Raw genomic sequence first — 16,105 nt, 5'->3', positions numbered from 1 at the left:
TTAAATCCATTCTTAGCAGAAATCAAGAAAGACATCAGGGAAAAAGTAGTATTTGAACCAGACTTTGAAAGATGCGTAGGCTTGAGACAGACAAAGAAGGAAAAATATCTGGTACCTGTAGTAAGAGGAAAGTACCCCATGAGTAGTTAAAATCCTGTGCCCTGAGTGAGCGGGACTCAGAAGGGAAGATGACACAAGACAGCCCTGCTCTGGGCCTGGGTTTCTTTATCAGGAAACAAGGAGGCGGGACTACAGGAGCCTGGAGGGCCCTTTCCAGCCCTGGCACTATGTGATTTCACACATTTGTAGCCTCCCTGTGGTCAAAACTGGTTTCCAGCCGCCACCTTGTCGCTCTCGTCTGTGCTCATCCCCCATCCAAGTTGGTGTAGGTTAATATCAGCCTGAGCAAAGTGTAACTCATAAGTTGAATCTACATTCCAAAGCCGAACCAAGATCATATTTGTTTATCATATTGAGGTCATCCATCCTTGTCCCTCAGAGCTGACAACACAAACTGAATCCCAAATCCCTGGATCAGGACGGTCTTTGTGGCTCCCACTGGGCCAAAAATAGAGCCAGTGCCCAACAAAGCCTTCTCGTGAGAATGGCTGCTTTGTTCACTGACTGTAAACTATGGATCGGCTGCCCTTCAGGAAAGCCAACGCCTCTGGTCACTGCACACACAGCCAGAGGTCAGCACAAGGGCTGGTGACATGTTTCTGTTCCCAGCAGATGCAGGAGACAGGGATGGGCCTCCTCCTATGTCAAAACTGAGGACAGTCGATTCCCGAGGAGAGCCTACTCTGCAGAGGCGGCAGGAGGTAGAGGCAGCCCGAGGGCCGCTCAAATCCAGGCCGCATTCCTCACCAGCTGTGCGGCCTTGCGTAACTGGCCTGACTTCCCTGGGCTTCAACACCCTCATTTGTAAAATTGGAAAAAAACAAAAACAAAACAAAATAAAAAACTATCTCTTAACGGGTTGTTGCGAGGATTAGAGATAAGACACTGTGAAACGCCTAACCCCAAATGAGGTCTCCATACATGCTAGGCATTATCATTAATCTCATTATTATTATTATTCTCCAACAGGGCTATGCTGGTCCTGGGGATGAAAAGATGAAAAAGATAGTCGCACACCCTCCTGCGGCAGACAGACAGAAATAACGGCCTACCACGCAGGACAGAGCGAAGTAAGCGTTCCAGGAAGGAAACCAGAGGAGCAGTTCTGTCTGTCCGGGTGGCAGGCATATGCCAGGCCTCACTTAGAAGGGCACATGTGAACCGAGTTTAAGGGACAGAGGAGGGGCAGGGGGTCAATAAGGAGAGGACGGGACACTGCGTACCAGATCAAACGAGAAGAGGTATGGAACCCACTTGGAACCCCGGTACTCTGGGGTCAATTACTCTAGGGACGTGGGGAGAGGCTGTTGGGCTCACATGACTCTCACCTTGGACAAAGGTGGGCCACAGCTAGGGGGCACTGCCCGATAGGAACTCTCCACTGGGGGCCCTTCTCAGACGGGACCCCTCTGGCCAGATTCCTCTTTGCCCTGCCTCCCCCTCCCCCAACACACAGCATCTCCTACGCACCCCCAGCCCAGCCAAGGCCTGATGACACCCAGCATCCAAGAGCCCCGTGCGCACGGACAAGGGGGCTGCTGCAGGCTTGTCTTCCAGAGCAGCAGCACACACATCTGACTTGCATCTGAGCAGTGTCCAAGACGCCCCCGTGGGGCCAGGACAGCCAGTCAGGATGCTGGGGAAGAGCATGCTGGGAAACTCCCACAAGGAGCCCGCATCGATATAATCAGATCTGGTGGAAATTAAAAGCTATTAGGAACAGGGCCGGATTTATCTTTATATCCAGTAACATGCATTGTAATGGTGATCATGCAGATGGGAAATTAAGCCGCATCTCGGCTTCACTGAGGCCCTAATTTTAATTTATGTTTGTGCACAGCCCTTGGCCCTCTCCCCGCCACCCCGCCTGCCTTGGGAGCCAGTTCACCCCAGGACCAAGTCCTGGAGGAGAGAAGTGGGGGTGGGAGCCTGCCAGACCCCAGGTGAGAGGCTCCGTGCTTTACACACACTTCTTTAAATAGCCAGATTGAAGGAAGATGACCAGCTTGAGGCGGGAAGGTAGGGGAGGTGAGCGGAGGTGGGTATAGCAGGTGGCTCTGGGAAAGGGGGGCACTTTGGGCTGTCTCTCCAGCCTCTCGCTACCCTGGGAAAAGCATTGCCAAAAAGCTGGTTAGAGATTCCACCAGTTCCAGGACAGCTGCAGTGCCAGGAAGGCTAACCTGTGAGCAAATACCCAATGCATGGAACTTTCTTGGGTCCCAAGCCTTTAATTCTTTCCAAACTCCCTCAGAAAAAGGTGTGGGTGGGCTGGCTCCCATTCACAGGGGCCTGCACCCTTGCAAGGGCCTCCTCCTCCCAGGGCACCTGCTTTTCCCAAGGGGGGACCTCCTGGGGCCCGGATGGCCTACATCAGTCTTCCTGTCCCTCCTCCTGCTTTCCAGCACCTTCTCCTGCAGGCCCTGTGGTTCAGGGATAATCTGAGCCCAGCCCTGCTGGCACAGAGATCAAAGTCAACACAGTTCCCCCTTTTCCAGAAGTGGATCCTGAAGTGTCAGAGGGAAGTGTCTGGCTCCTCCACCCTTCCTTAACCTTCAGGGCAACTGATCATTAAATCCGTCCCCACTGTGAGAAGCTGCCGTCCATACAGCCTCCCCACCTCAAAATACACACACACACACACACACACACACACGGAGCACACACACTGGGTATAGTGTGAATATGGATAGCAGAAAAAAAATCCTATTTTTATAAAAGATCAAACTATTTGCATTTTCCAAAATTAAAGCATGTAGCATGTGGGCCCAAGTTCTGGTCTCTCACCTACAAAGCCTGGAGGAAGCAAAACTCCACTCTCTCTGGCTCTCATCGATTCCTCTGGGAGCATGTTAGTTGGAATCGTGCGCTTTGGGAAGACTGTCCCTGGATCTAACACGTAGCTGTAGAAGAATCTAGAATGATTATCAATGGGGCTGGAGGGCTGGGCAGAAGAGGAAAATTCTCCAAGGCCAAAGGAAAGAAAGGGGTTCTGCAGAACCAAAGTTTAACACAGCCTTGAAGATTAGCATCAAGGCCACTTCCCTGATAATTACGCCCTTTGGGGCCACCAGCCCAGTCTCCACATCAAAGACAGCCCTGAAGCCCCAACTCCAAGGGCCGCCTGGGGGAAGCTCACTGCCTCCAACTCCTAAGCACAGGAGCCAGCTAACCTTCCTTCTCTCCTAACCGATCTGCTAGTCCCACCCACGCCTACCTGCCAGCCTGATTTCAATGCCCCCGTCCATGCTGTTCCCCAGATTCCTTCGGAATTCTTCCAACCAGCCATTCATCTGCTCACTGATCATTCAGTGAGCATTTATCTGAGTGGGGCTGGGTGGATGAAGATAACCCAGTTCCCACCCTGGGGAAATGCAGTCTTGTGGGGGTCCCAGACTCTGTTACACAGTAGAAACACAAACCCCACAACACAGAACAGCAAGTACAAAGAGGACTATGCTGTCTTCCACCTAATAACGGCTATTACCTGGCCTCGGTGTGTGTCTGACAGTGTTCTAAACATTGCTCACATATTAACTCATTTCACCTTACTTGAACCCTATGAGTCCATTTTACAGTTGGAGAAACTGAGGGTGTGAATAACTTGCCCGGCCACTAAGCAATGGAGTGAGTTTCAAACCCAGGCAGTCTCTTGTCCAACATTCTAGGCTTTTACTCACAACACTAGACTTGGTTCCGTGAAGCCATCCCTTAAAAAATCAGCAAACACTGATTCTTTCCACCTTCCTGAGGCCAAAGTCTCTGCGTAATAGACCTGTGACCCAGAAGAAGTTACTTCACTTTGAGCCTCAGTTTCTTCTTCTGTAAAGTGGAGGATGGAAACATACTTATGGACTTTTTATGATGATAAAGTGAGATCATATATGAATGTTTCTTATCCTAGTGCCTGACATATAGTCAGCACCTCCCCAAATTTTAAGATAATAATTATTATTTTAATGGCTATAACGCTTAGTCCATAAACTCAAGTATACAAGAAATACCACATTTTTGATGTTCTTTAAATTGCCTTAAATCTGACTCTGCTAGACAGGCAGGAGACTGTGTCCATCACTATTAGGGTTTCTCTCAGGGGTGTGCCATGGTCCGGGCCCCTCTGGTCCTCAGCAGCCCCTGGTCCCCCCCTGCATGGTCCCTTTGGGCCTTGGGATGTGCTCCCCTTGCCTCACTTGGACACAAGACCCCTGGCCCTCAGTCCCTATGGGTCCCACACGCCACCCTTGTGGGGTCCAACTGCTTCTTCCGCTGTGTACACCGAGCAGCCCACAGCACCAGCCCATCTCTGGCATCCTTTTGTCTCCCCTGAGCTCCTTCGGCCCGGAGGCCCTGCTCCCCACACAAAACACCCATCCTAACCTCTCCCATTAGCTATGGTTTTACAAAAGACAGGAAGAGCAGCTGTCTTCAGAGTAGCTTTGGATTCCTGTCCTACTACAAGCTCTGCAGCCAGGATATATAACGGCCTGGCCATCTGCTTAGAACTGAGAGAAGAAAAAAAGTACTGAAAGCAAAACACAAATCTAAAGTAATCTAAAAAAGTAATCTAAAAAGTAATCTAAAGTAATCTAAAAAAAAAAAAGGCCCCACCACGTTGGCTGTCAACATGCCCAGGCGTTGGTTCTCATCCTAGCTATGCATCGGAACCACGGAGGGAGCACTGGAAATGCTGATGCCCAGGTTCCACGCCTGAGGGATTCGGATTCAGTTGATTCGGGGCTGGGCCAAGCGCTGGTGTTTTTTAAGGAGTTCCTCGGGGATTCGAGTGAGTCGCAGGCTAAGAACCCTGCTCTCAGGGCTGCACGTACTCCCCGACCAACCTCCACCCCTGGAGGAACAACGACCACTCCATACCACCAGCTACAGGACCTCAGTGCTGAAGGGCACTCAGAGAGCACCTGGCCAGGTTCCTCCATTTCACAGAAAGGGAAACAGAGGTCCTTGGTAGAGAAAGGAAGGAAAAAAGCAACAATGTGTGGGGATGAGGGAGTGCATGGTGGAAAAATCCCAGAGTTTCATAACTGTAACTCTTTGGAGGCCTAGAGGTATTTCAAGGACTTGAGGTCCTCTCTTGGGGTTTCCAGACCTGTTTTCCTGTTGGAGGGACAACCGTGAAGAGGTAAAAGGAACCAATAACGAGGAACTCACAGTCGAGGCAGCTGTAATGAGATGAACCTACACCATGGTTTTAAACCCATATCCCCACGTCAGCCTCCGAATGAGGCTGGCTAGAATTCTGATAGAGTCTTCAACCAACTCATGCACAAAGGAAAAGAAAAGAAAAGAAAAAAGCCCCATGAGCTTACTCAAGGCTGGTCCCCCGAGGAGCCAGTGCTCAGTGCTCCGAATGCAGAAACACGGACCACAGACCGGCCTCTCGTCCGCCACGGCCTGGTGGAGCCAAGCCCCAGCTGCCAGGAAGGACGGGGCCCCTGCCGCACCCCGTGTCTCATGGGACTTTCACACACCCAGCCGAGGCCACTCACGTAGGTCTTCACCGCCCCACCAACATGTGCCAGACCAAGACCAAAGATGCTTTTTTGCCGAAGTATCACCAGAACAATAACAAATCATTCACCAGAACCAATCTCAGGATCTTGTTTAGCTCAACAACCAACTCAGGCACCTCTGCTTCATCCATCTGCTACCCAAGCACCCCTGTCTGCCACCCGGTGATTCTTCCTTACCTGGGATGATGGAGACTGTGTCTTTTTCCCAAGACACAACGCTAACATATTCCTGCACTGAAGAGGGGATGAGGCACTTGAAGACGGCCACGTTTCCACGCATTGACCTTTGATCCTCCACCCGGACGGTGTAGGGTTCCCTGAAAACTGCAGAGTTTGGGAGTGGGGAGGAGGAGAGTGTCACAAGGATACAGTGGGAGCCCCAGAAAGAAGCTGCAAGTCAGCTCAACTCCTGCAAAAGCCATACCCTCCCCACCTCTTCCCCCCCACCTCCCACGGAGCCAGCCCAGCCGCTCCTGCACAATCGGGTGCCGGGCTGGGCGACCCCCTCTCCATCACCCTCCTCCCCGACACACTGGGCAGCCTGCTCTGCCTCAGAAATACGTGGCCTCCTCCCCCTGCAGGACCACACATCCAAATTCCAGCCTTTCCCATTGCAGTAATTGGAGAAGCACATTAGACTGTAAGAGCGTGGAGGGCAGCACCTAAGCCCTGCAGTGTCATCATATTCAAACGACGGGATGCGTAGGTGATAAGGAAATACGCTGGAATTCCCCTAAGATAACTGAATTGGATTTCTTGCATCATTCCTGGACCCAGGGTAGCAATTGTTTTGGGCACGGTGCCCATAATTTGCTAAAATAGGACCTGTGACACATGATCTAACAGCAGTTTGGGGGCTGCTTTAACATGACAGATAACCTGGGAGATGTAGTTCAGATACTGAACTTTCTGGAAGGGCTTAGTGGTTTAGAAGGACGACGGGAGAGAACATTTGAAACTGTGACTGTCTCTGAGACATGGACATGGTCTCCAAGATCCTCCAAAACAAAGAACGCTTGCTGCTTTCTGCCCCTCCTGAGACTGCCTGCAGCCTCCAGAGCAGCCCTCCCTGTCCCCCAGCCTTGGCCCTGCCTTCAGACCACCCCTTACCCCCAGCGTCCACCTCCTGCCTCAGTCCCAGGGCTAGTTTCTGGGTGCTGTCACTTGCAGCCACCTCCACGTGTCAGGCCCTCTGGGCAGGCTGACCCAGCCTGGGGAATGGGACTGAGGGTCCTGCCTCTGCCCTGTCCTCCTCTGCATGGCCTCTTGCGGGGGCTCACTCCGTCCTGCCTGCCCCCTTCTCTGCCAAGCGGAGCTGGACCATCCAGAGCCCCACTGCCTACCGAGCTTGTCCCTCAGCAGGCACCTGGGCAGTGTGCCCTGCTCGTCTCCCTGCCATGGTTGCCAAGGCGACACTTAGGGCCCTGGCAGCCCTTCCCCCAGCAGTGCACCTGCAGCCCCTCTGGCATCACCAAGAGCAGCTTAATTGGTCGTTTCCCATGAACCGGCCCTCCCCGGCCGGCCCAGGCTTCATTCTTTCCCCTTCTGGAGTTGTGGGTGCGCTGGGGACGATGGAGGAGAGAGAAGAGGGGAGAGGCACTGCCTCCAATGTGGGGGAGCCCAGAGGAGACCGAGGGGAGCTGACCCTGGGGGGCAGCAGAGTGGGGAGTGGAAAGGGCAGGCTGGGGTACAGGCTACCCGTGATGTCCCAGGGACCCAGCAGAGGGTGATGATTCACAGCACCAAACAAGCAGGCCGTGCCCCCTGCGCTGACCAGCTACGTGATCCAGGACAAGGGTCAGTTAACTTTTGGAGCCTCAGTTTCCCCATTTGCAAAAGGAAGTAATAGCAGAGCAGCATGTGAAAGGCCCGGCACACAGAAAGCACTCTGACAATGAGGCTTTTCATGATACCTGCACCTCTGTGATTAACTACGTGCCCTTGGCAAGTGACTTAAATCTCTCTTTGTCTTAGTCTCCTCATTTGTAAGAAACACCCTGCAGACTTACCGTGAAAACTGCATCCTAACTCAATGGCAGGCATGTAGCAGGAAACCTGATGTCCCCCCTTAGCTCAATCCTCCAGGCTGTGGAGGCCAGAGCTGGGTCCCAAATCCAGGCCTCAGGGCTCCCAGCCTAGCACTTGGTGTTGCCTTAGGGGTTGAACAGTGCAAAGGTCCTAATCCTAGAAAGAGATTCCATAGGGAACCCAGGAGCCAAACCCTGAGCATGACCTTGGGTTCGAAGAGCTCCTCATCTACCCCCAAACCAACCAGTGAAATGAAGAACTCTCGCCCTACCTCAACCTTGTTCCCACCTCCTTGGAACCTTGTCCTTGTGAGAGGTGCTCCTAAGGCAGAAGGACCCAGGAAGTCAGAGAGAGGCTGTCACTGGTTTGGAGGCCTTCCCCAGAACCTCTCTCCTGGCTCAGCCTAACGCAGTCCCCAGGAGAGATGGCACAACCTGGGCCTGGCGCCATGGCAGTGGGCTGGCTAGAACACCACCTGTCCTCTCCTGTAAGAAAAGCTCTTCTAAGAAAACTATTCCCAAAACTCTACAATTATTCAAGGCACACCTTACCACTGATTGTGACACACCGGCGTATCACCATGTCCTAGCTAAGAATGGCTGACCTAAGCCATCCTCTCACCTCCAGACCCAACCCAGAGAAATGAGACTTTCTGTTTTCTTTAAAGAGACCACCTGAGAAACCCTACTTCCTTGCCCCCATCCACTCTTCCAAAGGCCAGAATCCTTCACTGCTAAAAGTTTTCCATCATGAATTTTACCTAAATGCTTGTTCTCATGAGATAGGTTATAGTCAAACATCCCTGAGCAGTAGAATGGACAAATACAGTGTGGCCTAGTCATATGATAGAACGCTAAACAGCAACGAGAATGAATGACATACCACAGTGCACAGCGGGAGGGGTAAATCCCACAAATAGAATACTGAGCCAAGGGTCAAGAGAATATATACTGTAGGATTCCATTTACATAAAGGTCAAAAACAAGCAAAACATCTATATTGTTAAAAGTCAGGGTAGTGGTTCTTCTTAGGGGAATAATATATGAAAAAAGCATGAGGAAGCCTTCTGAGGTGCTGATACTGTACATTCGTTGAATTTTGTGAAAATTCATTGTGCTATACACTTACAATATGTGCACTTTCCTTTACATATTATATTTCAATAAAATGCTTTTAAAAAAAAAGAAATTCTCTGAGTGTTTTCTCTGAGTCAAGGGCTGAAGTGAGCACCTAATTTAAATGAGCACTATCTCATTTAACTATCAGGTAGTGCTGCAGAGGTAGGTACTAGCATCCACTTTGCAGATGGGAAAACTGAGGCTTAGAAAGGCATCTCTAATGCCTAAGAACACACAATACGTGGTAGAGCTAAGATTCAAAGGAGAACAACAAAACTGTCCTTGAGTGAATGATTTCTTGCAAGCTCCCCTGGGCATGTCACACGCGTGTCCTAAGAACCCCCATCCCAGCCCTTCAAACTGAGCTCCGGAGTCCGGGAGCAGGCACCTTGTCCCTTACCTGCTTTGACGCGGATGTTGGGGCTCCGGATCTTGCCGGCAGCGTTCTCCGCGGTGCAGAAGTAGTCATTGTCGTGGATAAAGCTATTGAAGGCGGAGGGGGAGAAGGGGTAGAGCTGCAGCGTCCCGTTGGCGTGGACGTGCCGGATGTGCGGCACGTCGTAGATGTCGTCCCCTGTGGCCAGGTACCATCGAAGGGCCGCGCTGGGGGAGCCCGCGGCCGGGCAGGGCACCACCACCCCCACGGAGCTGGAAAATGTCACCTGCTGCAACGAGTCATTTACAAAGTAGAGGCTGGTGCCGACATCTTCAGGGCGGGCTGCAGGGGAGGTGAAGGGAGAGAATCAGTTAGGACGTGCTCTGATAATACCCTCACAGGCCACGGGGGCGTGCACAGACGGCACTCTCAAATCCCAACTTCAAGCGCCGGTCATTCAATGCGCACTTATTGGGCACTGACTATACACCAGGCACTGGCGAAGGTGGATAAGAGACAGTTCCTGCCCTACAGAAGCTCCTGGCCTTGCACAGAAATGGTAAAAGTTAAAAGTCTCCTCTGTGCCAAGCCAAGTCCATGAGGAGAGGCTGCCACACACTCTCCGTTGAACAATCCAAAGTCATGATCCACTGCTGACATCTGCATATTAGGAGAGACACTGAATGCCTGGGTAAATACGTGTTTGCTAAGCACCTACTATAGGCATACAAGTTCACAGCCGTTACCTTGGTTCATTTGTACAACCCTGAGAGGAGATGGTATCACCCCTTGTTTGCCATCCCGTTTTACAGGCTGAGAATAGTTATGTGATTTGTCACACAGCTGGGTTACGGAACTGAAATTTGAACTCATTGCTCATAAAGAGGATTTTAATGCTCTTCCTGCCATGCCACAGAGGAAAGGTAAAAGTGATCAAAACCACGTTCTGAGACGAATGGCTGCAGAAACTGGGATGTGCACATGGAAGATGGAAGACTGCAGGAGACTTAAGAGCTGGCCTCAACCCCTAGAGGCTGATTTTAAAAATGCATTGCCACCAAGGGCTGAATGAAGACCAGCCGGTGGATGGATAAGATCCAGGCTTGGGGAGCCAAGGACCCAGCCTCTAAACCCAGCCCTGACACCAACTGACTGCAGAATTCCTTTCCCCTCTCTGATCATCTGCTCCTTGATTCATGAAATAGGGGCTGACGAGGAGGATTGACAAGACTGAAAAGACCCCTCCCATCTCTGACACGCTGCTGTTCCAACCTTCAACCACACGGGAGAACGTTCTCGTGCTTACAGCAGGCAATGCAGGGCCGCCTGACTGGGAGGACCAGACGTCTACTCCTCCATCCCAGCACAGGGCCTTGGTATTTCCTGCTCTTACCCCAGCAGCCCTGAATGTTGGCATCTGGGGCCCTCCCTCCCTGCCCGGGAGCCTGCCTCGCAAGTGCAAGCGAACCCGGAGCAGGAGAGGGTCAAGTCCCAGGTCTCCAGCTGGAAGCCACTCCCTCTCCACCAGGAAGATCAAGGAGCAAACAAACCACTCTGCTGCTTGTTTAAAGAACGTTGCAGGGGACCCAACTTGACCTCAATTTCCACAACTTTATAGGGAGGGGGAGGGCCCACATCCGGCTGTATTAATATTCTTGGCTTAACTCTGAGCCGAGCCTCCAGGGAGAATACACCAGGCAGCTCGTTGAGGAAGGCCATTAAGCCTCATTGGTCAGAGCAATTCACATCGTCTCATAAAAAGCCATGATGAAGCCATTAGCAGACGTGCCGGAAAACACATTCATGGGCTCCTTGCTGCGGTGTCAGGGGCGTCCTCTTAGCAGCAAATGCATTTGCTGTCCACACCCGGCACTGCACCCTTAGCAGCTGAAAAGCACTCGGGGGGTGGGGGAGGCACATCGCCTTGCCCTCCTCCTCCTCATGCTGCTTCCCCGTGTGACAGTCACAGGGCTGGTGGTTGAGCATGTCAGCTCTGTGGGGGACCCCTGAAGCATGCCCAGCTTGCAGTGGCTAGAGTACCCCAGGATCATGAAATCACACCATCTCACCAGTGAGCAAACAGAGGCTGAGGCGGCTACTCTTGGGAGCCACACTTAGCAGGTCCCACTCCCAGGACTCTGCTCACCTTCCCACAGCCTTCCTGACCGAGGTCCATTCAGCATATATTTGCCAAGCGTCTTCTATGTGCCAGGCCCTGCTGTAAGGACTTTATGACCTCTTTTAATCCTCCCAACTAACACTATGAGATAGGCAGTGTTATCATCCCAGTTTACAGATGAGGAAACTAAGGCACTCATCAAAGCAATAATGTACCCCAGACTACACAGCCAGTAAGTGAGGGCTCTGGGGTGAAGACTCAGGCAATCAGACCCCAGAGTCACTTTCTTAACCATTGGGTGATGTATGGCCATGGTGAAACCACCACAAAACTAAAGGGGGGGGCCTTCATATTCCTCACACACCGACCGGCCACCAACTTCCATTTTTAGCTGGCCAAGAACAGGATTAACACACATATGCATGCGCACACTCACACAACACACACTCCTCCTGGGCTCGGGCTCTGGACATCCCAGCCAATCCAGCTTTGGGGAGCAGGGACACTGCTCCGGCATTGTGGCTGGTTCCCGAGACAACCTAGTTAGTCATACCCCCTCACCCTAGCAGCTTCATGGATTTTGAGAGCCAAAGTCCATCAAGGTACAGAAAGACTCTACATTCATTGTGCCAAATGGGCTTAGGCAGCTGAGAAACATCCCTGCCAGGGAGGAACTCAGCAACTGTCTGATTCACGGGCGAGGGTAAGTCGATCCTCAAGGCTGAGCTAAGGAAAAGTATGATGTAGCCCACTGTTATGACATTACCTCCGGCAACAGCCGCCGCTGATTTCACTGTTAACTACAGACAGGGCTCAGCGCCAGGTCCATTCTAGATATTATATTTATATTATGTAGATTTTATATGTAATCTTCATAACTCCCTGGGGGGTGTTGTTATTATTATTTCCATTTTACAGATATAGAAATTAAGACTCTGAGAAGTTACCTAACTTACCCAAAGTTACATGACGTGCAAGTTCCAGAGCTGGGAGCATCACCCGACTTTGCCTGACAGCAGAGCCACAGGCTGCACCACTCGCTGTCTTGTATGAACCACAAAATCTGTTTTTCGAGCTTGGGGACCCCTTCCTGCCCTTTCCTCCATCCCAACCTTACTCTAAACACATGCTCCTACTCTCCTTCTCTCCTGGCTGGAAATCCGGAAATACACTCCTCTAACCCTTCCTCCTGAGACAGCCCCTTCCTGAGCCCTCCCCACCCGCCTCCGCTCCCACCAGGAGCATCAACCACGATGACAGCAGCCTTCCTGCAATTCTGGGCCTCAGATCTTGCCAGAGCCAAGGACACAAGGTTCCCAGCAACTACAAATGGGTAGATTTAATTGATGAATTGACTGGGATTGTCCAGCCACCTGTCAGGGCTGATGAAACGGCAGATTTATAGCAAAAGGCGAGTAGCCTCGTATTTCTCCCACCCTTGGATGGGAGCTTCTGTCTTCTGAGTCTGGGGGAGCTGGGAAGGATTAGACACACCATTCATTTCTGCTTACAGCTCTGACAGTGCATTGCCATTATGAAACATCACCCTCAGGTGTAAAACAATACCATTTTGCACTTACATTGGGTTCGTATTTTACCATCACAAGGCACCTGTCAGTTCAGAATGCAGAAGCCCTTAAATAAACATTAATTTAGCCTCACCCTGCCTGCCAAGAGAAAGGGGTGAGCAAATCCAGAAAGCGGAAACTGAGGCACAGATCGCCAAATACCTCAAATCTTTATGTGCGAAGTTGAGGGCTGGGCACAAGGGCAACAGGTATGTGACTGCAGAAGCAATGGACGTGTTCTGTCCCCCAGGAACAGAAGGGGGAGTAGCAAGGGCCTGATGTCCTCACTCTGACCTCATAGAGTCTCGTGTGGCTTCTATGATGGGAGCTCCACCTCTTTCTTTGGCTCCTGTTGGGATACTCAGAGCAGTGACAAAGCCTCAGCAAGCTCAGAGGAGCAGGGAGGCGTGTGCAATGCACAGCACCCTGCCATGGGCTCTGGCAGAACTACCTTCCCTCCTGGGGCTCACCCCTCACCTGCTGTGTGACCTCGGGCAAGACCCTTAGACTTTCTGAGCCTCGACGTCCTCTTTTCCAAAATGGGGAGTGCACCATCTTACCTGCTTCCCAGGGCTGCTGAGCAGGCGACACGGATGTGAAAGTTCGGGGTTCCCCATGAGGTCATATGGCTGTGAGGGATGGGGATTACTATTCGCATCCCACCTCTCCCCAGAGGTCGAGGGTGCCTTAGTTGCTGCAGAGATGAAAGGGCACAGCCCCACGCTGCAGCCCTGCAGAGTTTAAACCCCCTCCAAACCCTGCTTCCTCTCAGCCGACTCCTGCACCCTTCCACGTGGCCCTTCCCCGTCATCTCTGACCCAGGGAGCAGGAGAGACTTTCATCCCCTCGGGAGAGGTTTACCAAGCACCAGCCAGGTGCTCCGCAGTCCCCCAGGAGTGGTGGGTGCCATCAAAGATAAGGGAGAACGGCTCCACCTTCCAGGAGCGTGTCAAGGGAAAGGGGTTGAACAGCAGCCCAGGGCTGTGTGTGAGGACGGGTTGAAAGCGCTGGTTCGGACAAGAGCCCGGGACGGAGGGACAGAGAGAAGTTACTCAGCAGCCACACAAAAAGCTTTGGGAATGGGACCTGAGCCGAGCTGCAAGGAAGCTCTGAAGAGGTGGGCTGGGACAAGGGGAGGCGCTCCCAGAGAAGGACAGCTGGGGTCACAGCAGGTGCGGTGGGTGGGGCATGTTTGGGAACCCTGCAGAAACCTTCCAGGCTGGGGCACTGAGTGGGCCTTGGAAGAAGAGGCCAAACCAGCTGGATTGAGGATCTTGGCCCTCAATGGAGAAGGTTGGGGGGAACATGGGGAGGTCTGCAGCTTGGGGGAGCAAGGTGCAGGGTGTCAGACAGCCCCTCACAGAGGCAACTGAGACCACTCAAGTTCTTGTAGTCCTTATACCTAACTCCTTTGGCATTTTTGCAGGACATCTGTTTCCCTGAAGCCTTATAGCCCTAGCTAATGTATCGAGCCCTCAAAAGAAGGGAGGCTAGCATTTATTGAGTGCCTACTGTGTGCCAGGCACAGGGCTTGGGTGCTTCAGGGCATTTCCTTGTTTCATCCTCACCCACAGGCACGTGGTGGGGGTGACGTTAGTCTCACTTTACAGGTGCAGGAAAGGAGGTTGAGGGGGGTAGGTGTCTTCTCCAAGGCCATACAGCTAGGAAGAGATGGAGCCAGAATTCGACAGAGGTCTGTCTGGCTCCAAAGCTTGAGCTTTTCCCTTTACCACACTGAAGAGTTCAAAGTTTGGGGCTTTGAGGGGTTTCTCCTTCACCTCTTCTGTCTGAGCCAGTCCCAATTTGGAAAGCAAATCCCCTGACAGGAAGCTCCTACCTTCCTCTCAAATCCCAGTCACTGCCCCAGCTCCTTCCCTCTGCAGACAGAGGCAGGCATATTTACAGAGAAAGAAGAGGAGGGGGACACTTCATAAATAAAGACAGAGACTCTCAGATCAACAGCAAAGCTTCTTCTGGTCAAAGGGGGAAATGGATTTTTAATAGAAAATGGAAGTTATGGGCTTGGTTGTCATGTGACGGACGCCCAGACTTAAACCCATTTAATCTTCTCCGCCGTTTAACATTGAGCACCACCCCAACGCTGTGTTTCATAAAACAGGCTCCAAATCGCTAGGAGATTAGAAGTGTGGAAATAGCACAGCAATATTTTTAAACCAGAAATCGCCCCCAGGCATTTGGGCTGCCTGCCCTCAGGGTCACTGCTGAAACCTAAACATCCATTGCATCTCTTGCTCGCCCTCCGCTGCCTGGGCATCAGGATTGGTTTGGGGATGGGAAATTGACACCTGTGCATGTGACACCCTGGGCTCCCACCCCACCTGCCTGGGTTGGGATGGGGGTGCCAGGCCTCTGTCTGAGGACCTGGCTGACTGAGGCTTCCGCCAAGGTGCACGTAGAGTTACCCCCATGTCATCATCTCTAATCATCGTAAATGCCAACCCAAGGGGACTGAAATATTAACACCTCGCCACCTCCACAGGGAGGATGAGTCATTTTGTTCTCTTCCCTTACAATGTTTACTCGTCTCATTCACTGGACTTTTCATTCAGGAGCGTCTGCCAGCGCTGGGCCCCTGTGACACCCCAGCCCCCAGAAACGGGTAAGACCCTTTGAGGGCACAGAAAGCGTGGGCGGGGGAAGGGGAGAGGGCCAGGAGCGGTCAGGACCACGGGGGCAGAAGGCATCCTCTCCCCTGCAGGGCTGGGAGTTCCCGAGGGCAGCAACTGCCTTGGTCATCACCCCATCCCCTGGGCACTTAGCACAGTGGTTAAGAGCTCAGACTCTGTCGGTTTGAATCCCTACTTTGTCACTTACAAGCAGTATGTGTACCCTCAAACAAGATTACCTCCCCTCTCCACTTCTTAGTTTCCCCATCTACAAAACGGGGGTGAGGAAAAATGTCTATCTCAAGCGTTCTTACGGTTAGATGAGTTAATACATATGAAGAGCTTAGGACAGTTTCTGGTGTATTTGTGGCTATTGTTACAAGTACCATATTATAGCAGGCAAGCAATAAGGATTTCTGGGGAAAAAATGAAACCTCGTGCAACAAATATTTATTGCTGGCCTACAATGAGAATAATAATAACTTAAAACAGTGGTTCTCAAATGTTGATATACATAAGAATTGCTAGAGAGCTTGTTAAAAATGCAGAGCCTTAGATAACAGAGTCACCACGTCTGTCATGAGGGCCAGAAATTCTGTGTCTGATGCAGGTGTCTTCTGTCTA

The 16,105-nt window shown here is 51.8% G+C and overlaps 1 protein-coding gene across 1 annotated transcript in view; it reads right to left on the bottom strand.

Annotated features, from left to right (window-relative positions):
* Positions 1 to 16,105, bottom strand: part of DSCAML1 (DS cell adhesion molecule like 1) — a 326,542-nt gene that overhangs the window by 300,510 nt on the left and 9,927 nt on the right. Inside the window, exons 2-3 of the mRNA XM_045556390.1 lie at positions 9,192 to 9,509; positions 5,823 to 5,969 (exon numbers count right to left, since the gene is read on the bottom strand). Coding sequence (XP_045412346.1) covers positions 5,823 to 5,969; positions 9,192 to 9,509 — 465 coding nt within the window. The remainder of the gene's footprint in view (positions 1 to 5,822; positions 5,970 to 9,191; positions 9,510 to 16,105) is intronic.

Source organism: Lemur catta, chromosome 7, assembly GCF_020740605.2.
Source record: "Lemur catta isolate mLemCat1 chromosome 7, mLemCat1.pri, whole genome shotgun sequence".
NCBI lineage: Eukaryota > Metazoa > Chordata > Mammalia > Primates > Lemuridae > Lemur > Lemur catta.
Note: the sequence above shows the minus strand (reverse complement) of the source record. Positions and strands in the feature narration are given on the sequence as shown.